Here is a 26,457-nt window from a genome sequence, read left to right as displayed (position 1 = left end):
GTGTTTGCTGCCAAACCTCTGCTGACCGGGTCTGTTTCGCTCAGCACTCGCAATGAAGCCCAGTGCCACACAACTGCATCAGCCGTCTCTGGGACAGAGACTGGCAGAGCCCCAGACGGCCCAGTAATGTGTAACACTGTCAGAGACATGGAGTCAGACAGCTGACTCCCACTGGAAAGAAGTCCCCCTTCCCTCCAAAAAAAGAGAGTAAGGTCAGCTTCTTCAGGACATGAAGGAGGTCTTCCATGTGAGGGGGGGGATGCTCTGCCTTGTGTTAAAGAGCCCTCAAAGCAGAGGAAATCCAAGAGTCCCTGTTCATCAGGCAAGGCTTGAAGAGAAAACAGGGCTTCACTGGACTTTACTGGTCAAGTAGTCCTTGATTTAAACAGTTCACATTTAGTGACTGTTCAAAGTTACCTTTTTCATATTTATGACTGCTGCGGGACGTCCATGGTCATGTGATCAAATGCAGATGCTTGGAAACTGACTCATATTTATGATAGTTACGGTGTCCTGGTATCTCGTGAGCCTCTTTTGTGACCGTCTGACGAGCAAAGTCAATGGGAAGGGCGGATTCATTTAACAACCAGGTTACTAAACTAACCACTGCAATGCTTCTCTTAACAATTGTGGCAAGAAAAGTTGTAAAGTGGGGCAAAACTCACTTAACACAAGTCTCACTTAGCAACATAAATTTTGGGCTCGTGTGGCTGTACGTTGACGACTACCTGCATATTATCTTGATATTTAATGTCTATGACACTTTGTTTCGAACAACATATTAAATGGCACTTTGCAGACAAGAGGCCGATTTTTTTATCTAATGGACATCGTTAATGCAAGAAAGGGTGGCCGATATCGGGCGTCACTCTGAGGACAAATAAAACAAAGCTGCCTTTTAAGATTTAAAGTTCACTTTATCTTTAAGCAAATAGAACAAATAGCTTTATTGCATCCAATAATGCCTGACTAAGGCTGAATGGAAGAGGGGGCTGTAAAAGCCGCACTAGGGAGAAGTTCAGGCAAACAAAACTTTTCCCCCACAGCCTTCGGAGCGGCCAAGGCTGTCAAGCCAAGAGTTTCCCTCAGCTGGGAGGGGCTTTCTGGGAAACCTTCACCGGGCAGTCAGCAGGGTCAAAGGTCAGGTGGAGTTTAGCCACCCGTCAAGACTCCCTTATGGAGAGCCAGATGAAGAATTAAGAACAGTGCCTTGTGCGGTCAATGCTTCTTGTCTAGCTATTGACTTATCCTTGACTTACAACAGTTCATTTAGTGACCGTTCAAAGTTACAACGGCACTGAAAAAAGTGACTTATGACCGCTTTTCACGTTTACCTTTGTAGCATCCCCAGGATCATGGGATCAAAATTCAGGTGCTCGGCAACTTATGACCACTGCAGCCTCTTGGGGATGGGGTGGGGGTTGTCACGTGATCCCCTTTTGCAACAAGCAAAGTCCATAGGAATTCACTTAACAACCATGTGACTAATTGAATAACAGCAGCGCTTTGCTTAAGAATCGTAACCTGGGGCAAAACTCAGTTAACCCCTGCCTTGCCTAGCAACAGAACCATGGGGCCCAATTGTGGCCAGAGTGGCTTCGCTGCCGTCCTCCCCCCTTCCACCCTACCTGTGCTCTTATACAGCATCCCCGTCATGGTGCCGGCTGCAACTGTGTTGAGGTCATCTTCGGCCCCCCGTGTTTTCTCCACGATGACGCCAAAGGCACTGTAGAGCAACGCTGGAAGGAAACCAGGCGATCCGTCAGGGCAGCCGGGGACACAGCCCCACTTTGTCCCCCCCCCCCCAATTTCCTCCTCAGGGTGGGCTTGGGGAGAGGGGACGTTTCTTAACCTGGGCAAAACCCAGTTCCCTGCCTGCCCTTCTCAAGGGCCTCGTGGCTGCAGGCTGACCAGCAGGGGCTGCGAAAGGGAAAGAGTTGCCCTCCCCTCCAGAATCTCAGCTCAGATGAGGCCTTCAGGAAGGGCTGCTGTCTTTGTATACAGGAAGTCCTCGACTTAGAGCAGTTCATTTAGGGACTGTTTGAAGTTAAGAACAGCATAGAAAAAGTGACTTTATGACCGCTTTCCACCACTACGACCATTGCAGCATCCCCGTGGTTAAGCGATCGAAATTCAGATGCTTGCCCGACTGTTGCAATGTCCCCGGGGGAGGGTATCACGCGACCCCCTTTTGCAACCTTCTGACAAGCAAAGTCCACGGGGAAGCCAGATTCACTTTACAGGTTACTTGCTTAAACGCAGAGATTCACTTAACAACTGTGACAAGAAAGGTCATAAAATGGGGGCAAAACTCATTTAATAAATGTCTCACTTAGCAACAGAAATCTGGGGCTGAACTGTGGCTGTGAGGACTGCCTGGATTTGATCAACCACCGTTCCTGCATGCTTGGCAGCATCACCACCACCACAACCAGCCAAATGTGAAGAAGAAGGGAGGGGTTTCCCATCTTCCCTGGAAGCTCCTCCTCCTGCCCTGTGGCTGGAAGGGAGCAGCTAGAGGAGCCACAGGCACCTCTTTCTTCAGCAATGGAGGGCTGGGCAGATTTCTTCTCCCCTTTCGAACTGGGATCCAATTCAAAAAGGTTTTTTTAAAAAAACCTAGCTCTACCCTCTGAAAGCAAAAACCATGCCAAGCACGTCAAAGGCCTTGGAATGCCGATTGCTCACTCGGAAGCCGCTGTTGTTTACCTTCTGAGTCCCTCTGGGAATAGGGCGGCATATAAATACAATAAACCTTATAACCTTATCTTCTCTTTTTAATAGTGGTAGACAATTCAATTTGGCCAGAGGAAAAGAAAAAGAGTGCACTCATCTTGTGCTTGGTCCTTCTGCTGGTGGTGGTGATGCTACAGTGGAGGCCCCTCATCCCACCAGATCAGACCCACGGGAGACCGGAACAGTGGGTGCTGCCATCCACTGCTATGATGGTGCATTGGTTGGAAGGCAGCACTGCAGGTTGTCTCTGCCAATTGCTGGCAGTTCAATCCTGACTGGCTGAAGGTTGACTTGGCTTTCGGTCCTTCCCAGGTCAGTAAAATTAGGACCTGGATTGTCAGGGGAGAGATGCTGACTCTATAAAACAGCTTAGAGAGGGCTGTAAAAAAGTGTGGAACGATATAGAAGTCTAAGCGCTGTTGCTAGTGCTGTCAAGCGAACCCCTCCTCCTGAAATTCATGTTAGACTCAAAGACCCTGTACACACATGTACACAAACCCAGATCCAATGATGGAAGCCCGGAGAGTTGTCTCTTTGTAGCTTTCAGTCTTGAAACAAAACATTTATCAGGCAAATGAGATGGCAAGGTCTGATCTGGGGATGCGCAGCACCCGGTTAGCCGGAGCCGAGTCCTAAAAAGACATCTTCACCTCTCTCTCCAGTAACCTATCAGCCTGCCGAATGTATGCTATTTGCACAAAAGCAGGTCAGGGCAAAAGATCAGGAACACAGAGAAATGTTGCCCAAGATAAAGCAACACAGCTGTGAAGAGTCTGTTAATGTATCACTGGATCGATTGAATTTTGAACCCAGTCATCTTTGAGCCGAAATCTTAGGGCTTGTTTTCCAGGGTGGCAATCTAGATCTGCCCCGTAGGCAGCATGTGGGGTGAAGTGAGCAGCATAATAATCAACAGCTTCAATCCATTAATTTGGAGTGAAAGCACTCTTCTGGTGCTTTCTACTTACGGCCATTTGTTTAGTAATTGTTGCTACAGCACTGAAAAATAGGGGCTCAGGACCGTTGCAGCATCCCACAGTCCTGTGGTCAAAATCTAGTCACTTGGCAACTGGCCAGGTATTTACAACAGCTGCAGCATCTTTGAGGCCACCTGATCTTCTCACTTGCCATCTTCCCAGCTGGCTTCTGCCAGCAGCAAAGTCAGTGGGGAAAGCCAGAATGGTTGAACAATGGGGTGACTCATTTAATCGTTGAAGAAAAGGCCGTAAAACGGGCTGTGACCCATTTAACACGGCCTTGCAATGGAAATACTGATCTCGATTGCGGTCATAAGTCAAAGACTATCTTTATGCCAGTCTGTCGGCTTGTAAGAGCTTCTGGATCCCTCACACAGTTCCAGTTGATCTTAAAGTTTCCTTCTCTTTTAGCCTCCTAGAATTTACCTTTTTTTTAAAATAAAAAAAACAGTGTTTTGTAGATTTAGTTTGTGAAAGAAGCCTACTTACCTAGAGATCCAAGAGTGTTTGCCCACAATGCTCCTTGCCGTGTCACCATATTTAAAATCCTTCAAGAAAGTAAGAGGGAAGTTTAGTGTGATGCCCAAATAATAGGTCAATTTAACATGGCCTGCCAATACCCTGTCTTATATAACTTGTTTTACATGAGGCAATGGTAATTAAAGGATGAACCAAGCCTTCCCACAAAAAAGAACGGTGTGTTACACAAACATTTCCATGTATTTTTACCATCTAATATCTGGATTAGCAATGGAGCAAAAGTAATTTCCTGCCAACATGTTTATCTAACTTTAAGGCAGCTGGTATTGTCAGTAAATCTGGAACTTTTGTGTAAATCAAATTCGGTACTACCCAATCGATCTGTGGCCAAAAAACTGTTAAAATCACTTGCATAATTAGCATTTACTGCAGCACAATCAATACAAACAGCAATTATTTCAACAATAAACAGTTTAAACCAAGTAGCGAATGAACCCTGAATCCTGGAGAATCACAACTAGTATCTCACAAGGCAAATGATCATGTACATGAAAAACAAGGCAGGTTCCTAGTAGATCCTCACTTAAGGATCTCTTTAGCTTCTAATTTTTCAACTGGAGAAAAGCACTGGGCATTCACATGTTACTAACCTCCGCCCCTCCACCTTTCCTCTCTCTCTGTTTCCACCATTGTAAGGACTTGGCCGGTAGAAGACTTTCTTCCCAGGCTACTTTATATAATAGGAAAGTATGTGCCAACCATTTTATTGCCAGGTGCTTTTTCTGACAACTTGTCCTCAGTGAATGAGCACAGGCCGAGCCAGTGAGACAGCACAGAATTGCATCATCTATCATCACTCTTCCTGACCAATCGGGGTACCTGCAGGACATCCCAAGAGCCTCTTCCTAGGGAAATTCAGTATCTGCATTGTGGTTGGTCTGGGGAGAGCAGATCAGGACCAAGAAGGAATCCCAGCTGGGGCCAGCCTGCCACAAGGCCAGGTCGGTTTGGTGATCTGTTTAGGTCGGGGTGTCCAAACTTTTTGCAAAGAGGGCCAGATTTGGTGATGTGAAAATGTGTGGGGTCAACCATTCAGCCTGACATTCTTTGAACATTAACATTAAATGCAAATGAACTATTTTATGGAAGACTAAACAAGTAACTCCGACGGGGAGAAGAGGCTGCGGGCTGCTCGAAATTTGAAAACGGACCGCAATTGGCCCACGGGTCGGACTTTGAACATGCCTGGTTGAGGCAGAGCGGGTGATCTGAAAGTGGACAAGCAACTCTGGGCTCAGAGGTGGGTTACTTCCTCGTCAGTTTCAGGAAGCAGCTGGTATGATCCTCCCAAGGATGGATGACTTAATATGGCCCGCCTTTGCTGCCGATGGAGCTGGATGGTTGTACTTTGGCTAGGCTGGTTTTACTGTGAAATTCATTTTCCAGACTTTTATTTTTGCATTGCCAACATCTTCCGGTTCCAAGTCTGCATTCTGACTGAGAATCAGTCATAAAATTATAAATTGCAGGGCACTGTATCAATACCATAAGAATTTAAAATACACAATGACTGAACATTTGCTAAAATTTGTAACATCTAGAAAACATTACAAACTCAAAATATCTTGACATTAGCGCCTTTCCGTTATAAATCAAAGACACATACCCTGCACTGGAGAAACACGTGTGTGTTTGCTTTCAAAACTGTGCTGACTGGGTCTGTTTGCAATGAAGCCCAGTGCCACACAGGCCACATCGACTGTTTCTGGGACAGAGACAGGGACTGGCAGAGCCCCAGACGGCCCTTTGATCTCCCAGTAGTGTAACACTGTCAGAAACATGGAGTCAGACTCCCACTAGAAAGAAACTCCCCCCCCACACACACACACAAAAGAAGAGAGAAAAGTCATCTTCTTCAGGACATGAAGGAGGTCTTCCACTTTCGGGGGTGGGGGTGGATGTTCTACCTTGTGTTAAAGAGCCTCAAAGCAAGAGTCCCTGAAAGTACATTCTCATACGTGGACAAGAGGGAGATATTTGCAGCAACTGCAGTGCTTTGAATACGGCCTGTTATTTCAGTTTCACCTGCTACCAACGTAACTCGTCATTTCAGCTCACTTGCACATACAGAAAGCCAGTTTGTTGAAACTAAAATCAATAATGCAAACAAGCAAAATAACGGTCTGCTTCCCTTTCAGTTCCTCTCCCATCTTTGCAGTGGAACAGTTAGAAGCCCAAAAAGAAAGCAGGAAGAAACCAGGAATTAAGGAATAACTTTTAAGCTTATTTTTGTCTTCTGGTCAAGCTTCTAACTAATCCCCACCAGGGGAAGGACAACAGATAATAGCCATTTACTGTCAAAGGCATGGTAAGGAATGGTCCACTTTTTTAACAAGAGAGCTTGTTTTCTACCTTTATGGTCCTACCGCCAGAACTCAGAATTCAAACAAAAAACATTATGGTTTTATGTGAAATGAACAGGAGTAAAGTCCACGTATCCATAATTTCTAAGCTGAGAAAACGAATTTGCAAAGAAATGTTCTGAAATTTTAATATGACCCGGGGGCAACTAATTTATACCCATAGGGGACCCCTAGATGTATGACTATTTTACCAAGCCAGGGCATCCATATAAGAGCCTGCTGGTGGAAACGACTTCTTCTTGGCTTAAGGTAGGGTTTTACAAACTTTAGAATGCTACAAGCCCTCCCCTCAATAATGCTGCCAATGGTGATGAAAAAAGGGGCTGTTATTCTTAAACTACCAGGGTTCCACAATGGTGAATTTGGTGCTATGCTCTCTTTCCTGGCTCTATGGGACACCCCTGCCCAAATCAGGGCTTCTTCTCTCCTCACTAGGTCTGCATTGTGAATGTGATTTTTCCTGCCTTCTCCAAGAGAAGGTCATGTGAAGGGGAGCTACTCTGTACCTGTGTCTCTCCCTCCAGCATCGTTAGAGAGCCCACACTCACTTCACAGTCTGTATCTGTTTCAAAGTATCTCCAGCAGGCCTATCAGATTCTGTAATCGCTTTGTTCCCTGGGCTATCCATCTGCTGAAGTCACAGGATTCGTTTCTTGCCATGGACATGTATACATCCAAACTAGACTGTGTTGTTTCTCCGTCATAGAACATAAGGGGGTATATGCATAATTTTGCATTTATTTATTGTCATTGTAGCTCCATGCAATGAAGTTTCATTTTAATGTATGGCGATTAGTCTCAAAGTGACAATAAAGTTATCCTGAGTCTTCTAAGTCTATCCTTTTGCTCCCCCAGAAATGCTTGCAGAATGAAGCAAGGCTGCAACTCCCCCTCCCCTCTTTTACTGTCTTCCTCACAAAGGCTAATTGACACTTGGCGCCATCTGCTGGTTGAAATGATTCCATTCTCATTTGATCATTTTTAAGTCTAAAATAATCGCCAGAGGCATCTAGTTCCATGATGGTGAATCTATGGCACTGCGGCTTGTGCCTCCCACCAGCCAGCTGATTTTCGGGTCTCTGCACTGCGTGTTGTTTAATCAAAATGCAGTTAAAATACTATACAAGCCATTGAGAATATAACTATATACATCCAACAGGAACAGGAAGTGCCTCACAGGAGCAGATACAAGTAAATCCTAGAGAGGCAGGAAATGCATAACTGAACAATGAAGATGAATGCTAGAGAGGAATAAAGCTGCATACAAGGCAGACATAACACCTGTAACAGCGTACACATGCATGGGGGGGAGGGTAGGTGTGTGTGTGGCACTCCCTTCCCCATGACCGCTGCACCTCGTTTTTTGGTCCCATGAAGCAGGGAGGCCTGCTAGGCCCAAAACGGGGCACAGGATGGGGTATTGTGCATGCATGCGCTGGGTCAGGGGAAGCACGCACGTGTGTGTGTTTCACACACACATTGTATTATGGGTGTGGGCACACACATGCGTCCTGTTGTGCACTTTCAGCACGCGAGGACAAAAAGGTTAGCCATCACTGATCTAGTTATTAGTCACACTTTTTGCACTCACCCAAGCAGAAAATGCAAAAATATGCCCTCTAGTCTATTTGTAGTTTGTAGTTTTATTGACATTTATAGGCTGTCCTTTTCCCTGAGGGGACTCAGGGCGGCTTACAATCAATGGGGAGGGAGTGTAAGACAAAACACAAGAAAGAAAAAAAATGTGAATAAAAAAAAAATAAACCGATAAAACACAACATTCATTCAGCATTCGGGTGGGGCGAGGTTCGGATCTTATCCCCAGGCCTGACGGGATAGCCAGATCTTGAGGGCTGTGCGGAAGGTCTGGACGGTGGTGAGGGTACGAATCTCCACGGGGAGATCGTTCCAAAGCGTCGGAGCTGCAACTGAGAAGGCTCTCCTCCGCGTAGTCGCCAGTCGGCACTGACTGGTGGATGGAATTCGGAGGAGGCCTACTCTATGCGATCTGATGGGACGAAGGGAGGCAATTGGCAGAAGGCGGTCTCTCAGATAGTCAGATCCACTACCATGGAGGGCTTTGTGAATGGTGAGTAGCACCTTGAAGCGCACCCGGAGATCAACAGATAGCCAGCGCAGCTCACGGAGGATCGGTGTTATGTGGGCGAACCGTGGTGCGCCCACGATCACTCGCGCGGCCGCATTCTGGACTAGCTGAAGTCGCCGGATGCTCTTCAAGGGCAGCCCCATGTAGAGCACATTGCAGTATTCCAGCCTAGAGATCACAAGGGCTCGAGTGACTGTTGTGAGGGCCTCCCGATTCAGGTAGGGCCGCAACTGGCGTACCAGGCGAACCTGGGCAAATGCCCCCCTGGTCACAGCTGACAAATGGTGGTCAAAAGTCAGCTGTGGGTCCAGGAGGACTCCCAAGTTGCGGACCCTGTCTGAGGGGTATAAATTTTGACCCCCCAGCCTGAGTGATGGAACATTGGCCAGATTGTTGGGAGGGAAGCACAACAGCCACTCGGTCTTGTCCGGGTTGAGTACCAGTTTGTTAGCCCTCATCCAGTCCTTAACGGCCTCAAGACCCCGGTTCATCACATCCACCGCTTCATTGAGTTGGCACGGGGCGGACAGATACAACTGTGTATCGTCTGCATATTGATGATATTTTATCCCGTGCCTCCGAATGATCTCACCCAGCGGTTTCATGTATATGTTGAATAGTAGGGGGGATAAGACCGAGCCCTGCGGCACCCCATAAGTTAGGGGCCTCGGGGACGATCTCTGCCCCCCCACCAACACCAACTGCGACCTGTCCGAGAGGTAGGAGGAGAACCACTGCAAGACAGTGCCTCCCACTCCCACCTCCCGCAGTCGTGGCAGAAGGATACCATGGTCGATGGTATCGAAAGCCGCTGAGAGGTCGAGGAGAACTAGGATGGACGCATGGCCTCCATCTCTGGCTCTCCAGAGATCATCGGTCAATGCGACCAAAGCGGTTTCTGTGCTGTAACCGGGCCTGAAGCTGGACTGGAAGGGGTCAAGATAGCTAGCTTCCTCCAAGGTACGCTGAAGCTGGAAGGCCACCACCTTCTCAACAACCTTCCCAACAAAGGGAAGGTTGGAGACTGGACGATAGTTATTAAGAACGGCTGGATCCAAGGATGGTTTCTTCAGGAGGGGTCTCACCACCGCCGCTTTAAGTGCGGCGGGGAAGTGCCCCTCCCGAAGGGAGGCGGTAACAACCGCCTGGATCCAGCCTCGTGTCACCTCACTGCTGTTGGCAACCAGCCAGGAGGGACACGGGTCCAGTATACAGGTGGAGGCGCTCACAGCTCGCATAGCCTTGTCCACATCCCCGGAGGCAACATCCTGAAACTCAACCCAGAGATGGTCTGCCAAGTTATTCCCCTGTGTCTCGGCTGGATCTGCGGGGGTGGAGTCCAAGTCCGACCGAAACCGAGCAACTTTGTCCGCCAAGAACTGGACATAATCCTCAGCCTTACCCTGTAAGGGGTCCCCTACCTCCCTCCTATTTAGGAGGGAGCGGGTTATCCTAAACAGGGTGGCTGGGCGGGACTCGGCGGACGCAACCAAGGTGGCGATGTGTGTTCTTTTAGTTGTCCTTAGTGCCCGGATGTATTCCTTGGTGCATGCTGTCAGAAGTGCTCGGTTCGATTCGGACCTCCACACGTGCTCTAGGCGTCTCCTCCGGCGCTTCATCTCCCGGAGCTCCTCGGTGAACCAAGGAGGCCTCCGGGATCCGCCGACCCGGAGGGGCCGTAGTGGCGCAATCCGGTCAAGAGACTCCGATGCTGCCGAGTGCCAGGCAGCAACAAGAGTCTCCGCCGAACTGTGGGCGAGAGTATCAGGAATATCCCCAAGCTCCGTCTGGAACCTTAGAGGGTCCATAAGTCGCCTGGGGCGGAACCACCTGGTCGGTTCCTCCTCCCTACGGTGGGGGTTTGGCCTCCGGAAGTCAAGCCTCGGTAGGCAGTGGTCTGACCACGACAGGGGTATGATCTCATAACCCCTCAGACCAAGATCACAAATCCACTGCTCCGAGAGGAATACGAGGTCGAGCGTGTGACCCGCTGAGTGGGTTGGGCCTCGAATTACCTGGGTCAAGCCCATGGCTGTCATGGAGGCCATGAACTCCTGCGCTCCATCAGAGTGTTCACCGAGCGAAGGCAAATTGAAGTCCCCCAGAACCATAAGCCTAGGGAACTCAATTGCTAGCTCGGCTACCGACTCGAGGAGCGAGGGGAGGGCTGCTGCAACGCAGTTGGGAGGCAGGTACGTTAGCAGCAGACCCACTTGACCCTTGAGGTCCAGCTTCACCAGTAGGGACTCACACCCGACAAGCTCCAGAGCAGGGATCCTACGAGGTACCAAAGACTCCCGGACAACAATAGCCACACCGCCACCCCTTCCCTGGGCTCTCGGCTGATGAAGCACCTGAAATCCGTCTGGGCACATCTCTACGAGGGGGACTCCTCCCTCCGTGCCCAGCCATGTCTCAGTAATACATGCCAGGTCTGCCCTCTCGTCTAAAATTAAGTCCCGGACGAGAGGAGCCTTGTGAACAACAGACCTGGCATTTAGCGACAGCAGCCTGAGACCAGGGTCCTGATTACTCGCGCCATCTGACCTTGGAGTGGGACTCATAGGGCCGGAAGGAGGGATCTCTGTGATGTAGCGAGCCCTCCTTCCCCGGTAATGGCCAGCCCTAAAGTCCCCGCCGTATCTGCCTCTCCCTGTTATGACCGCAATGCTCCGACCCTCTCCCGTGGGCGTAGTCCCCCCAACCACCCCAATGGCCCCCACTTTCCCCGGCAGGTCCTCCGAATCAGACATACTCATTCACTCACCCAAGCAGTCCCCACATAGAAGTTAAAACATATAAAATACAATGGTAATAAAATGGTAAGTGGGACCATTCACTCAATCACATACAATCCCATGCACTCACCATACCAATTTAAAAAATTGCGCAGCGAAGTCCGTACAAGGCTATATCTTCAGCCAAGACCAGTAGAGAGTCCAGAATAGCAAATGGTAAAAGAGAAAATATGAAGTCCAAGAGGGGTGTTCCGTTCCTCTCCTTTTTCCTCTAAGTTCCAAATCTACCCAACAGAGGGGGGGGGGGGGTCACACCTTAAGGAGGGTCGAGTTAGGTGGAGCAGAAGGAGGGGGGGATCCAGGCGGGCCGTAGTGGCAGCAAGCAAGCTGCCAGGTCTCATCAGGCACCCCCTCTAATAAGTTCAATACAGTCCGAAGGGGAGGGTGGTTAAAGGCAGAATAGGTCCAAATGTCAATAACAGCAACAAAAGCCGGAAAGCCAGTCATGGTAGAAAGAGTCTAATGTACAAAAGTCTATTTACTGTATCAACCCTCTTAGTAATTAAAGCCAAAATTAGACCAAAGGAAAAACTCATCCCAGATGGAAAGATGGGGGGTAAATACCCCATTCAATAGCTGGGCCAGGCGTTCTCAAGGGGCCTCAGCAGACGGAGAGTTAACCAGGCTTCCTCCCAAAAATAGTCTGACCAACAATCTTATGACCCGCTAAGCCACTAAGCCATGAAGTCCTCAAGCCGACATCAGCAGGTCAGCAGCACAGTGGCGATCGTAGCCGCGGCAGTCAAATAATAAATGCAAAAGGGAGGTCGGGTTTCATAGACCAGCTGGGCCGCGGTGTTGGGCGGCTCAGCGGAATCCACGATACCGGCGTCTTCGGCGTCTTTTGGAGGTGGCAGCCTTGGGGAGTAAAAACTCAGTAGTCCGCTGCCACCCCCAGGCCCGAGAGATGTTCACGCTGCCTCAGCTCCCTCGGCTCACCTCCAAAACTCAGTTCCTCCTTTCAACGGGGATTTTTGCAGGGGGAGGTCGGATTTCACAAATCAGCTGGGCTGCGGTGTTGGGCGGCGTCAGCGGAATCCACGGTGTCAGCGTCTTTCGGAGGTGGCAGCCCTGGTGAGTAAAACTCAGCAGTCCACTGCCACCCCTAGGACCCGGAGAGATTCACGCTGCCTCAGTTCTCTCGGTTCACCTCCAAGACTCAATTCCTCCTCTCTACAGGGATTTTTTCTCTGTACGGAGCCAGAGCGAAGAACCCAGCAGACATGTTCCTCGCGCATGCGCACCTTCATCTTTAAATGCAATATTTAAATGCAACTGCTATTCCAAAATAAACTAAGAACAGTGGTACGATTACATGGCACCATTTTGACTCGAGTCTTTCGACAAAAGTTTTTTAAGCAGAATTTTTAAGCAGAGATTTTTAATATGTATCAAATAAATTAACCCCAAATTTAAAACATCTTGGCAGAAAAGGGACAGACTGTTTAGGGAATCATTCATACGCTTCTTTTACATACAGCTCCAATAACTTTAATTTGCCTCAACCTCCTGGACTTTACTGACACAATCAGCAAACCGGAGCAGAGATTAAGCAAACATGTGACACACACCCTGATCTCACATCAAGAATAGCTTTGAATTCTCAAAGCAGAGAAAGAAGTAAATGGCCTCTAATGAAATAAAATACTTACTGTACATTCCTAGGTTTGGACCAAGCCATGTTTTGTGTCTCCTTCAAACCTAGTCTCAAGCCATTTAATGCCCCAAAAGCAGCTCCTATTCGGATAAATCAGAACAGAACAATGTCTAAAACGGAACATTAATCTCATTCTTGTAGTTAAAACCAACAAATTGTTCTCCAACATTACTGTGATATTCAGGGTGGATAAAAATAGATTTTAAAAAAAATAAGATTTTTAAAAATTTAAAATGATTTTTTAAGTTTTATCAAATGTATTGCTTTTGGAGTAAAGATCTATCTAAAGATAGTTTTCTATTTAAGAAATTTTTTAAACTAAATTATTTTAGTTTATTTACTAAGGCTCCATTATCATTACTATTAGTTTTCTCATCGTTCCTATCATCCATCTCCTCCCACTTATGACTGCAGGACTGTAACTTTGTTGCTGGTATCCTTACGATTTATATTGATATTGTTTCCTGATTGCTTATTTGTATCCTATGACAATCATTAAGTGGTGTACCTTATGATTCTTGATGAATGTGTTTTTATGTACATTGAGAGCATCTGCACCAAAGACAAATTCCTTGCATGTACAATCACACTTGGCCAATAAAGAATGCCATATTCTATTCTATTTAGTTTATTCCACATGAAATGGAGCTTAGTTATGTAGCATGAGACTGTATATTCTGCAATATTGGGACTGTTGATGAGTCAACCTCAGGTCAGAGGATGAGCTGCTGCGGGACAGAAATGACAGTTGCTCTTTAAAAATAATGATTTAAATTGATTTGATGTAAATCAAGCCTTTTTATTAGTGATTTATTCAAATCTACCCTGGTCACATTATAGAAATGGAAATCATGGCAATGTCAGGGAGATCTGAATTAAGGCTTTTCTCAACCCTTTTTGGTTCCACTGTTGAATATTCCTGTTTCTGAAGTGAAGCGTGGAAGGAGTCACAACTGGGTATTAACACGGCCCATTTGCCCGGAGACTGAGGTAGAATTTGAGGCCACTCTCTCTACTCCTCCTGACTCCCTAGATTAACCTCAATCTTCAGCCCAGAAGGAATACTTTTTGCTGGCTGCCCATTTGGTTTCAGAGGATTTGTTGCTTTAAATTTTAGTTTTTCGTTTATTCCACTTGTGCTTCCTCCCACCTCTCTCCCTTGCATCTCTGTTCTAAGTTACCTTTCCCCTTTTGCACAAGCTGGGCTTGCTGTACTAGCAAGGAGTCCCCAAGCCGCTGGGCGGTTACAGGGGAGACTCCGGGCCTCATGCCAGAGAGCGCTGTACCACACAACCCCTGGACTCATCAGAGGGGGCTGCAGAACGCTGCGGAGGCTGCTGAAGGAGAGGCTCAGTCAAAGCCGGCTCGGCATCAGGCCGCATGGTCAGCAGTCGCCATTTTGGACAGCGGCCATCTTGGGACGCACGTGGCTGGAGCTCGGACATCGGCGCTCCTGTTTTCAGCTGCCGCTAACACCCAGAGCCACCGCCGGGGTCCGGAAAAGATTCTTTGGGCCTGTGCTCCGCCGGTGATCCGGGGAGGGCCTTCGGTTCGGCGGTGGGCTGGCTTCTTCGAGCCGCGGATCAGCGATGTAGCTACAGATAGCACCGGTTCGAAGGAGCTCCGAACCACGCGCAGAAACCCAGGCCAGTTTACAGAGTAAGAGAAGGTGGTGAAACAGCAACTGTTAAGTAGGGGCGATGGTGGATGCCCCAAGGAGCGGCCCCTAGATCATCAGGGGATTCCAATTCGGGCAAGGGGACCTCCCGTGGAGCTACCGCAGTAACGAGGGGAAGGTCTATCTCGAAGAAGGCCACCTCAAAGTCAGCTAGGAAGAGAGTGCCTAGCAAGGAAGCCCATGTTACCAGAGCTACAGGCAGAAGGATTAGGGAGGAAATCAGCCCTTCCCCATCCAGGTCACGCTCCCCTCTCAGGCCTTCACCTTTGCCAGAGGTCTAACTGGGTTCTCCAGGTTCCCCCCGTGGCTCTGCAAGGGAGGATAGCCCACTATTCCCTCCTCTATCTCCTGCGCAGTCTTCAGAACACTAGGGAGACCCCTTTGAGCGAATGGCGGCTGGTTCCACCAGGCCACGCTTGGCCCCTCAATCTGCAGGTTCCAGGCCCAAATCAGAGCCTCCTAGTCTCACTCCAGCTTATTCGGAATTTTCTGAAGGTTTCCAGAATGTGATTGCTCAAGCCATTGCTCAGGGCATTGCCTCGGGCATGCATCATCAATTTCAGGCCTCTAGATGAAAATCTTCTCGTGGGACCAGAGCAACCACGAGGTCATCCAGAGCAACCCCAATCTTCTGCTGCTAGGGAGCGCAGATCGGCTTCCCCTTCGACAGCTAGTGAAGGGTCTGGACTGGAGGAGGAGGGACAGAAGGATGTTGGTTTCCCGAGGATGAAGATTCCCAGGTTCCAGAGGCCCCCACTATCGCTGGCCTGTTCCTTCCAGCCCTGTTTGGGTCCTTACTGCAGAAGGCCAAGGCCACTGCAGATTTAGACACCACTCCAGCTTCTTCCCAAGCTGCTGCTGCCTCAACTTCTAGTGGGGGGACCAAGAAGGGTCCCTTTCATAAGCCTCAGATTGAGAAGGAAGAGATTCCGACTCCTGATTTGTTTAGGGAGGTGCTCAAATCTCAATGGGCCAAACCTTGCGCGTTTCCTACTCCAGGGAGCAACAATTGCATGTTTTACAATCTTAACACAATCTTCGCTCAAGCCCTGCAGATTCCATCTGTAGATGTTCCGGTGGCTGGCCTGGCTTCTTCTTCTGCGGTGGTGACTCCAACTGCCTGAAGGCAGAAAATAAGGAGGAGGAACTGGTTCTGCGCAACTGGTTCTGCACGTTATTTCAGGCCATAACGTGGGCAATGAGGGTGGCTGCTGCAGCTTCCTTTTTCAACTGCTTTGGCTGGAGCAAGTCCGCAATAGAACCCCCGCTTCTGACGTGAGGCTGTTGCAGGACATCAAGAAGCTGATGGTGGTGACCCAGTTTTCAGCTGATGCCACGCTGGATGCGGTCAAGTATTCTTCCAGGTCTGTGTCCTCTTCAGCGGCTTCTAGACGGCTTCTCTGGCTGCACAATTGGCAGGCGGAGTTCCGGGCGAAATGGCATTTGGCAGGGGCGGAGTACACAGGGAGACAAGCTGTTCGGAGCCTCCCTTGACACCCTTATCAAGGATAAGAACAAGCACAAGGTCTTTCTGTCAGGTGCGATTTCATTTAATTAGGAAAGAAACCACTCAACTCCATTTGTTTGAAATTAAGTGTACTTTTACTAATTAGAAATGAACAGTAGCGAAGCTAAGCTGAATCTGGTTAATTAGGCACGAAAGCAAAGTATATCATGTATAATTCAATCCCCTCCCCTTGGCACCCCAGTCCATAGTCCAATGATAATTCACCCAACTGTCAGGTGGGAGATATCTTCAAAAAACATCACCAGGATGGAATGCTGGACAGTTAACCTTGGCGGGAAACTCCCTTCCTCCACATGCGCAGTAAGATGGTCAGGCAGCGTCTAGAATCTTCCTCCAGCACATGATTCCCATCCCAAATACAATGCCCTCCCTTCCCATTTCAATGGCAGCCGAAGCAGCAGCAAAGCAGAGGCTGACACTTTCCTTCCAAGACTAAGTGCTCAGACCAACGCCCAGCACCTTACCCAGGAGGTCCTCCTATTGGCCCCTTGAGCAGGACTTCCAGCAGCTGAGGTACTCTGCACCCAGATACCCCAGACAAGGTGATAGGCAATAGCAATAGCAGTAGACTTATATACCGCTTCATAGGGCTTTCAGCCCTCTCTAAGCGGTTTACAGAGAGTCAGCATATTGCCCCCAACAATCTGGGTCCTCATTTTACCCACCTCAGAAGGATGGAAGGCTGAGTCAACCCTGAGCCGGTGAGATTTGAACCGCTGAACTGCTGATCTAGCAGTAGCCTGCAGTGCTGCATTTAACCACTGCGCCACCTCGGCTCTTTTTTAGGCAGTACTTTAGGGACAGATACAGGTACCAAAAGCCTAGTAAGCATCCCTTTCGAGGCCCCTACCACAGGAACAAGTGATTCGGGCTCAGATCACCCAATCGGCGGTCGCCTTACCTTGTTTGCGGATCAATGGAATCGTATCACCACTGATGCGCGGGTTCTTCGGACGGTTATGTTTGGATTGACATTAGAGTTTCATTCCCATCCTCCAAATAAATTCCATCTCTTTCCTTCCTCCAGGAATCCGGTTAAGCAATCCCTTATGCGCAAGGCCATCTGGCACTTGCTGGACATCAGGGCAGTGGAGTTAGTTCCGGAAGAGGAAAAGGGCTTAGGCTTTTATTCCAATCTGTTCGTAGTTCCTAAGAGTTCAGAGGGGAGGAGGGATATTTTAGACCTCAAATTGTTGAATTCCAGACTGGTCTATTTAAAGTTTAAGATGGCTTCACTCAAATCCATCCTGGAGGGGATCAGATAGGGTGACTTCATAGCATCTATTGATCTCACAGAAGCATATCTTCACATCATGATTACACCAGACCACCGTAAATTGCTTAGATTTTCTTACAGGGGGGTGGTGCATTACCCATACAGTGCCCTCCCCTTTGGTTTGGCATCTGCCCCCAGGACTTTCACCAAGGTGTTGGCTATAGCAGCGGGTCATCTCCGGTCCTTCCCAGTAAGGTTACATTGCTACCTAGATGACATCCTCTTGCTGGCCACAACGGCAGATCGGGCAGAGAAGGACCTGGGTCACACAATTGCCACCTTGCAGACCCTGGGGTTCTTGATTAATCTCGAGAAGAGTCATCTCATCCCCACCACTAGACTCCAACATTTGGGGACCGTCATTGACTCGATAGCTTGTGAGGTGTTTTTGTCACAGGAGCGCAGGGAAAGTATTGTGGAGTTGATTCGGGAGATTCGCAAGACTCGTTCTGTTCCCATAGTTCTTCTCTCTAGGCTCCTGGGCAAGTTCATCTCCTGCATTGGGATAGTGCCTTGGCCACGACTTCACGCCAGAGAACTGCAGTGGTTCCTGCTGCCGCATCAGAGAGACTGGACAAGCGACGCTCTTTTCAAGGTCCTGGTGACACCTCAGGTGTTTCTCTCTTTTCGTTGGTGGATGTCTCCGGCGCTGTCCAAGGGCTCCCTATTGCGGGAACCGAACAGATTGATCCTGACTACAGATGCGAGCTTCTTTGGCTGGGGAGCACACCTGGAACCCCAGATAGCTCAGGGCAGGTGGACGCCCAAGGATTTATGGACGAACATCAACTGGCTGAAGCTCAGGGCAATCCACTTGGTGCTTTGACACTTCAAGGAGGAGGTGGTCGGTCAACATATCCTGGTCGGCCAAAGCTCACGTGAACAAGCAAGGGGGCAGGCACTCCATGGCGCTGTGCGACGAAGCAGTTCGGCTGGGCAACTGGGAAGAGCGGAATCTTGTTGATTCGGGTGGAACACACTTCCAGGATGGACAACCAACAGGCAGACTGACTCAGCAGGGGGACGGTAGACCACAAGGAGTGGCACTGCATCCCAGCATTTTTGAGCGGATTTGTCAGATTCGGTCGGCCGACAATGGATCTCTTTGCCACCCCATCCAACGCCCAGGTTCCAAGGTTCATCTTGTGGTTCCCGGCTCGAGGAGCGGTGGACATCAATGCCCTTTGCTGCAGATGGCCGCCTTCCCTCCCCTTCCCCGGGTTCTGAGGAAGCTAGTGCTAGAGAGAGCAGAACTGATTCTGATAGCGCCCTACTGGGCCCAGTGTCCCTGGTTCGCGGATCTAGTGTGTCTGTCGGTCCTACCTCATTGGAGGATTCCCAGGGAGGAGTTAGTTCTGCGCCAGGGGAGTCTGGATCATCTGGATCCAGAGTAGCTCCAACTAACTGCTTGGCTCTTGAGCGGGAGCAGCTGAGGGAGGCCCAGTTCTCCGCCAGGGACCATTGAAGCTTCCAGAAGGAAGTCCACCACACACATCTATGATGCGACCTGGGATTCCTTTGTAACTTGGTGTAGGTCTGCCCAGGTGGATCCGAACACAGGTGCTGGAGTTACTCCAGGATGGTGTGGAGAAAGGTCTCGCCCACAGTACCCTTGGCCACGGTCATTTGTGCCAACCTTTGTCCCAACACCCGGTCATAGAGGTTCCTCAGAGGGGCTGCTAATCTTCGGCCCTTGTGGTCCATTGTTTTCCCACCTGAGACCTTCCCACAGTGCTCCAGGCCCTTATGGAGGCGCCTTTCAAGCCTCTGGAAAGGTAACATTCCAGCTCCTAAGACTCAAGGTGGTTTTCCTGGTAGCCATTACCTCAGCTAAGTGGGTGTCTGAGAACAATGCCTTATCCGCCAGGGCAGACCTGTGCACCTTCCATGAAAACTAGACCCAGCTTTCCTGCCCAAGGGCAACACCCCTTTCCATAGGGCTCAGGAGGTGGTGCTTCCGGACTTCTGCCCAGTACCTTCCAGAGAAAGGGAAAGGTCTTGGCATCACCTGGATGTCCGTAGGGCACTGTGTATTTACCTCAAACGCCCAGCTGCCTTCAGGAGGCCGGAGGTGCTTTTCATCTCCTTCCAGACTTCTACCAGAGGGGCAAAGGTATCACCTGCCACTATCAGTAGGTGGATTAGACTAGCTATCACTAAGGCTTACGAGGCCCGTGGGATCCCGGTTCCAGGGGGCAACACTGCACACTCCACTAGGAGTGACGCAATCACTGCGGCCTGGGCCACCCAGGCACCCATTGAGGATACCTGTAGGGCAGCCGCTTAGGCTTTGTCCTCTCTCTTCATTAGGCATTACCGGCTGGATGTCTATGCTTCTGTGGAGGCATCCTTTGGTAGGAAGGTTCTCAAGGGAGTGCTGGACACTTGGGGGGCTCAGGCCCAACGATTCCCTCCCATGGACATCTAGCTTTGGTATGTCCCAGTTGTGACTCCTCCCACGCCTCACTTCGGAGACTGTCAGTTGGTCTTACTGAACTGCATGTCTTGAAGTTGCCGTGGGAGGAGTCACTTCCCGCCCGTTCAGGTGCACTCCCACGCATGGGGGGGGGGGGCTGATTGAGTTAGTTATTGGTCAGTCAGGCTTTTCTGCGACTGGACCATTGGTTAATCTGTGAAGTCAGGAGGAGTAGAGGGAGTGGCCTCAAATTCTATCTACGTCTCTGGGCAAATGGGCCGTATTAATACCCAGTTGTGACTCCTCCCACACCAACTTCAAGACATGCAGTTCAGGTAAGACCAACTGACATTCCCTGCTTTCTGTAATCCAAAACACTATTATTATTCTCAGTCGGGGCTAAATAAAAATTAATACTATAATTTACAGTGACTCCCTAAAATAGAATGCTTCGTGAATGTACAGTAAATAACCTCTCCAAGCAATCTTCAACAGTCTTTAAATTGCTTACAAAACTGCTAAAGCCAAAAAGATAAAATATAAGTATTTATTTTAAAAAATGAGTTGCATGCAGTATAGATAATATGACAGAAATTTTTATCCAGAATTTTATTTTTATTTTTTGTTCTCTTACATACCATTTTAAGTATTCATTCACATACCGTATTTTTCATAGTATAAGATGCACCCTTTTCCCTCAAAAAAGGGGCTCCCCAGACCCCGCCCCTTCACTAAAATGGGCGTGCAGAGCCTGTAGGCTTTCAGAGAGCTCCTAGGGGCTGGGGATGGCAGAAATGAACAGAAAACAGCCAGTTTTTTTGCCTCCCCCCCAGCAGCACTCTATAAGCTAAAGGCTATGCATGCAATTTTTTTGAGAAAAAATGGGCCCGTTTTCATGACAAACGGGGCATTTGTTGCTCATTGGGGGGGGCATCCCACAGGAGCACTCTGCAAGCCCCCTAAAGGCTATTCATGCCTTTTGGGGGGGGGGGGGAAATGGGTCCATTTTTGCAAAAAATGGGCTGTTGGGAGGTTTGCAGAGTGCAAAAACTTTTTTTTTAAATTTACCTCTTCAAAACCTTGGTGCGTCTTATACTCTGAAAAATATAATTCTTCTTCTTCTCTACATTTGTCACTTATACATTTATTATTTCATTTAATAGGTTATAATAGTTTGGATTGCTTTACCATCCATTCCTCCTCTTGTAACACCACCTTATTTTCCCTTTTTCTCCCTCCCTCCCTTCTCTACTTCCATTTCTCCTACACTTTCTACCCTCTCTCCTTCTCTTCCTCTCCCTTCCATCCTCCTCTCCTTACCTCTTTCCCCCATCTTCCTTTCATTCTCTCCTCCTCTCTCCCTTTCTTTTCTATTGTTGTAGGTGTCTCTTTCAGATCTCAGTTTATGTTTCCTTGGGATGGTATTTCCATCAACCCAAATATAATTTAGTATCATTTTTTATTCCCTTACCTTTGCTAGTCTACCCTAGTTATGTTTCCCCTCATTTAAATCTCGCTCTTGAATATATACTTATATATTTAATATTTTCTTTTGTTTTCCCCTTCTTCCCCACCTTTTCCATTTAACAGTGCATCATCTGGGTTCTATATCTTCTCCCTACTTTCTTTTCTAGTTTCCTTTCCCTAGCCAATCATAAAATCTTCCCCATGTCTTGAAGTACTCTGATTCCTCTTTATCCTTTATTTTCATTATCAATTTATTTATCTCTGCACAATCTAATATATTTTTCATTATCTCTTCATCTGTTGGTAGCTTATTTAATTTCCAATTTTGGGCAAATACAATTCTTGTTGCTGTAGTTACATGTATAATCAAATAAGAACCCCTTTTCTTGAATTTCTCTGGGATAATTCCTAGTAAATGACAGAAATTTTTAAGGGTTCGTTCAGTCTCACAAACTGGGGTTTCATCCTTTGATACACACCAAATATAGCAACTCTATCTGCCCAAAGGAAACTTTGAAGAATTGGCTGATTACTTATCTCTCTTTATTCTACCGAATAGAAACATCCATCCAACATTATGATATAAATAAAAAATGATGACCCACCGGTAATACAACATCCGCCAATTGTAAAGAACGCCAATTCAAATCTTCCCCTGGTTTTACTAGCTCCAGTAGGTAAAATGAATTCATCTGTATCCTGAAACAAAAACAATCCTTTCCAGCAATATCTGCATATAAATTCCTTAGTTTCATAAAATGAAGCACATGATACTCTCTTACTCTTAAACTGTTAATTTTCTGTCAACCCAGTAAATAAAATAGAAGGGAAAAGTGTCTACCCATTTTCCCTTTGAATGTTCAAACAGGTATTAGTGAGCCCAACAAAAGCGAACAATTGTATTTCTATAGTACAAATAAATGTTATTTTCTTTAATCCAGCATTCAGTGAGAAGCTGTAATATGCTCTTAATCCCGTATTAGTTACTATCAACATGGCTGATGTATATAAGCTGTACTAACACTGCTGCATAATATCCTCTGCTTCAGAAATTAAAGCCAACCTATACATGTTCAATTTGTGTATGCTTTCAGACTAGTGCTGACCAGGAGGTTGTCTGCTCAACACACTCTCAGAAAAGCACAATACTGTTAACGCTGGGTGTCAGTTACCTCCAGAACGGAGAAAATGACAGACAGCTAAACACACAGTATCTTTCTCTCCCAGCAGTGTAACACTGTCAAAGACACAGTTCTGACACAGACAGCTGACCACCACTGGGATTTAGGAACAAAATATATTCAGCTCTGAGATTAGGGCCAGGTTTATAGATGGGAAGGACTGGAAAAACCCACAGGGAAAAAAAAATAAGAACCTTTCACTGAGGTTTCTTTCTAAAAAATAAAAATGGATCATGAAAGTGTCTCTAATATTTTCTTTTTAAATGATATAAAGCAGGGAAAAAACCTGATACTTTTTCAAATTCAAAAAATGGACCCAGCTAACTTTCCACTTGACCGTTGGGGAAAAAGGAAGATATATTACATCCAAATAGAGTGGAAATAAATTTGTACCATAACAACTTAGGTTACACAGGCTTATGTGACTTATTTAAAATCCAAGTTAGTATTATTTGTTTCTTGCTTGACTTCCTCAAATACTTTGTGGGAGAAATGCGTTTTTACCTGGTCAGCCAGATGTTTTCAAGAAGTCCTCTGGTCAGAGTATAAAGAAAACAGTTCCTGACCACAAACAACTGTGTTCACCTGACTGCCAAGTCTTCATGTGCAACGTTTTTAGTTACCTATTTTAATCTTATTCAAAACCACTATACAGCTAGGCCTTCACTTACAACAGTTCATTTAGTGACTGTTCAGTTACATTGGCACTGAAAAAAGAAAACTAGTAAAATGGGGCAAACTCACTTAACAAATGTTTCATTTAGCAACATAAATTTTAAATTTGAGCTCAACTGTGATTGCAACTTGAGGACTACCTCTATTATACATCAAATCACTTACACAATCACACAAAAAGTTGATTCACAAACTACACATCGAGCAATCACGGATGTCTTACCTGTATAAGATATCTGGGGTCAACATTTAAATAGGGGGACAAGGGATTCATTCCAGTCACTGAAAGAAAAAAAAAAGGTTTCAAATTGGAAAGCATACCAAGGTAGTATAAAAAACAGTTCAAAGAAAGAGGGCTACAGGTAATGCTAGACTCAGAACCATTCATTTAGTGACTGTTTGACATTATGACAGCACTAAAAAAGTGACTTACAATCGCACTCTCACAACATCCCAAGGTCGCATGATCAAAAATTGGGTGCTTGGCAACTGGCATGTATTTACAATGGTTGCGCATTCTGGGGTCATGCGATCACCATCTGCCATGATCCCAGCCAGATTCCAACAAGCAGAGTGAATGAGGAAAGTTATATGCACTTAATGACCAGATAATTCAGTTAAGCGTGGCAAGAAAGGTTGTAAAATTAGATGCAATTCACTTAACAACTGCCCTGCTTGGCCCTGAAAATTCTGGTCCCAACTGTGATTGTAAGTTGAGGACTCTCTCTACTCTCTCATAAGTAGAGTGAATTCCTAAGTGTGCTTCAATTTAAATGAGGTCTGAGGGGCAGGAAACACAAGATCAGATTCAAAAGGATCTGCAAGCAGGTTTCCTTTAATAAGAATATATAAGCATCAATGATCAGCTGTCAGTTAAAAATTTGAACTTATAGGCATGGAAGTTTTTTTTCTGGGCAGTTCTGGGTTTCTACCCTAATTATGTCCTTCCTAATATATAGGATTTGAAAAAAAAAAAAAAAAAAGCTTATCAGCAAGCTATGTCCCTGAATCTCTGCTTGCCAGCCTTCAATTTTTCTTAACTATTTAGATGAAACCTAACGTCAGGGACACATATTAAGGTACCTCCAGCCAAGGCCGGACAAAATGTCCTAGATTGCATATAAACTGTATCAAGCAATTCAATCAGCTTTCAATATGTGAAACCTCATTCCCCAGGATTAAGTTAAAGTTTCAAAGAAAGTAATAACTGCCACATTTACAATTTACTATAGTTTATAATTGAACCACGGTGGCAGTAGTTAGAGTGCAGTATTGCAGGATACTTCTGCTGACTGCCTGCAACTTGGCAGTTCAAACCTCACCAGGCTCAAAGTTGACTCAGCTCTCCATCCTTCCGAGGGGGGTAAAATGAGGACCCGGATTGTTGGGGACAAGAGGCTAACTCTGTAAACCGCTTAGAGAGAGCTGTGAAGTGATATATAAGTCTAAGTGCTATTGCTATTGCACAATGACTGTGCAGGGATGCTAAGTTGCCTTGCTACAGAAGCCTAAAGCTGGACCTATAATATTCCACAAGAACAGCATGGGAACTGAGCAAGTGACTCCACGCCCCACGTACTCTGGATGGGCTCAAACATTTATCATCCCAATTAATTAACAAACGATGGCTGAGGATTTTGGGACTAGTAGCATGACCCAGCTCCGGAAGAAAAGCAGGTGGAGATGCCCTGATTCAGCAGAAAAGCAAGGCCTAGACGAGAGATTCCAAAGGGCTGCTGAGGTTAGCCTGGCAAAAAATAAAGGTAGTCCGAGGGAGACTTTTCCTAAATGACTTCCAGGAAGAGGAAGGTTGGGATCTGGGAGGCGAAGGGAAGCCAAGTTCCTTCCTTCAGGGGAGACAGGCAAGAGGGGGGGGGGGGTGAACACGTGCTCTCCGGATGGTGCTTGAACCACTTCTCGATAAAAGGCATCAGGGAGGGATTAACCCTTTCCTCGCTGACGATGGCGACGAAAACCGAAACCTACAATGTATTGACATCGCTGTACCCGGAGACGCCGGAGTGGAAGAAAAAGAACTGAAAAAGATCCCTCCATGACACAACCACCTCCCCACAAGTCCTCTTCGTCCCGGCCCCGTCCTCCCGGCCCCGTCCTCCCAGCCGCACCACGTGGTGCTGCGGCTGGTTCCGCTCAGCAGGAGACGGAGCCCCCCGCCCTTTCCCAACCGCCCAGCCTCCATTGGACTCCCGGCCTCTTTCCCGCTCCCTCCCAAGCCCCCCCCCCACCTAGCCCCCTCCCAAGCCCCCTCCGAGGGAAGCGGCCTGGGCCTCTTACAAGGGACGCCGGCCAGGTCGGCGTGGGAATAGCCCGGCCCCGCCACTCCTCCAGCGCCGAAGAGGCCGGCGAATCCGGAACCCTTCGAGTTCCCGGCGCCTCCTTCCATGCTGGCGGCGATGGCAGAGGCCTCAGGCCGCCCTTTGCTCCTTCTCCTCGCGTTGCTCTCGGCGCCGCCCCTTCCGCTCCTGGAACCGGAAGCTCCCCTTCGGCGCGCGGACGACCTCTAAGCGCCAGAAGCGTGAGCGGCCCGCGCGGCGCGTGCCCATAACGTCATCACCTCGCGCCGCCGTCCGCGTCTCACCCCCCCCCCCCGCTCTCTTTGCGACACTCGCTTTCCGGCTCGGCGGGGAAAGGAGGAAGAGTGAGGACGCGTCCGTTGTCCTCCGTCCCCCGGGGGTGACCTGGGTCACCCCCCCCCAGCATGAGCGCGGGGCCCGAGTGTGAACCCCCCGGGAAAAGGGCTCGCCTGAGTTCCGGCTTCTTCCCTTCCTCTCAGGCGGTGGTCTCGCAGCCCCTGCCGCCTCCCCGCCGCCGGGAGGAAGGGCCCGGACCCGGCGACCCCTCAGCCACCGTGGGGAACAAAGGTGAGCTTCCCTATTTCCCCTCCCCCCCGGTTGATTGAGACGGGGAGGGATGGGAGGCCACCAGGAGATCCCTCTCCTGACCACCGGTGTTCCTTCGCCGTCTGCCTCCCCCCCTTTTAAATTGGGGGCGGTCCCCCCCATCGGAAGCCGCCTTGTGTTCAGCCTGTGACTTCAGG

General features: G+C 48.1%; 2 protein-coding genes and 1 non-coding gene across 5 annotated transcripts in view; 1 reads left to right on the top strand and 2 right to left on the bottom strand.

Moving 5' to 3' along the window:
- TIMM23B (translocase of inner mitochondrial membrane 23 homolog B) overlaps positions 1-25,894 on the bottom strand; it is a 28,345-nt gene extending 2,451 nt beyond the window's left edge. The window contains exons 1-6 of the mRNA XM_032231765.1: positions 25,695-25,894; positions 23,623-23,681; positions 22,149-22,242; positions 13,174-13,258; positions 4,203-4,261; positions 1,629-1,739 (exon numbers count right to left, since the gene is read on the bottom strand). Of these exons, the coding sequence (XP_032087656.1) occupies positions 1,629-1,739; positions 4,203-4,261; positions 13,174-13,258; positions 22,149-22,242; positions 23,623-23,681; positions 25,695-25,803 (517 nt within the window). The 5' untranslated portion in view covers positions 25,804-25,894. The remainder of the gene's footprint in view (positions 1-1,628; positions 1,740-4,202; positions 4,262-13,173; positions 13,259-22,148; positions 22,243-23,622; positions 23,682-25,694) is intronic.
- Positions 22,623-22,825, bottom strand: LOC116518836. Its single transcript, XR_004256589.1, has one exon. It is a non-coding gene; the product is annotated as a small nucleolar RNA SNORA74 (small nucleolar RNA).
- A 121-nt stretch (positions 25,895-26,015) lies between the features above and the next one.
- PARG (poly(ADP-ribose) glycohydrolase) overlaps positions 26,016-26,457 on the top strand; it is a 71,670-nt gene continuing 71,228 nt past the window's right edge. The window contains exon 1 of one of the 3 annotated variants that reach the window (XM_032231796.1): positions 26,016-26,281. In XM_032231796.1, coding sequence (XP_032087687.1) covers positions 26,119-26,281 — 163 coding nt within the window. In that variant the 5' untranslated portion in view covers positions 26,016-26,118. The remainder of the gene's footprint in view (positions 26,282-26,457) is intronic. The other 2 variants (XM_032231799.1, XM_032231797.1) reach the window with 2 other exon arrangements.

Source organism: Thamnophis elegans, chromosome 15 (genome assembly GCF_009769535.1).
Source record: "Thamnophis elegans isolate rThaEle1 chromosome 15, rThaEle1.pri, whole genome shotgun sequence".
Classification (NCBI taxonomy): Eukaryota; Metazoa; Chordata; class Lepidosauria; order Squamata; family Colubridae; genus Thamnophis; species Thamnophis elegans.
This window is presented reverse-complemented; position numbering and strand designations above follow the sequence as displayed.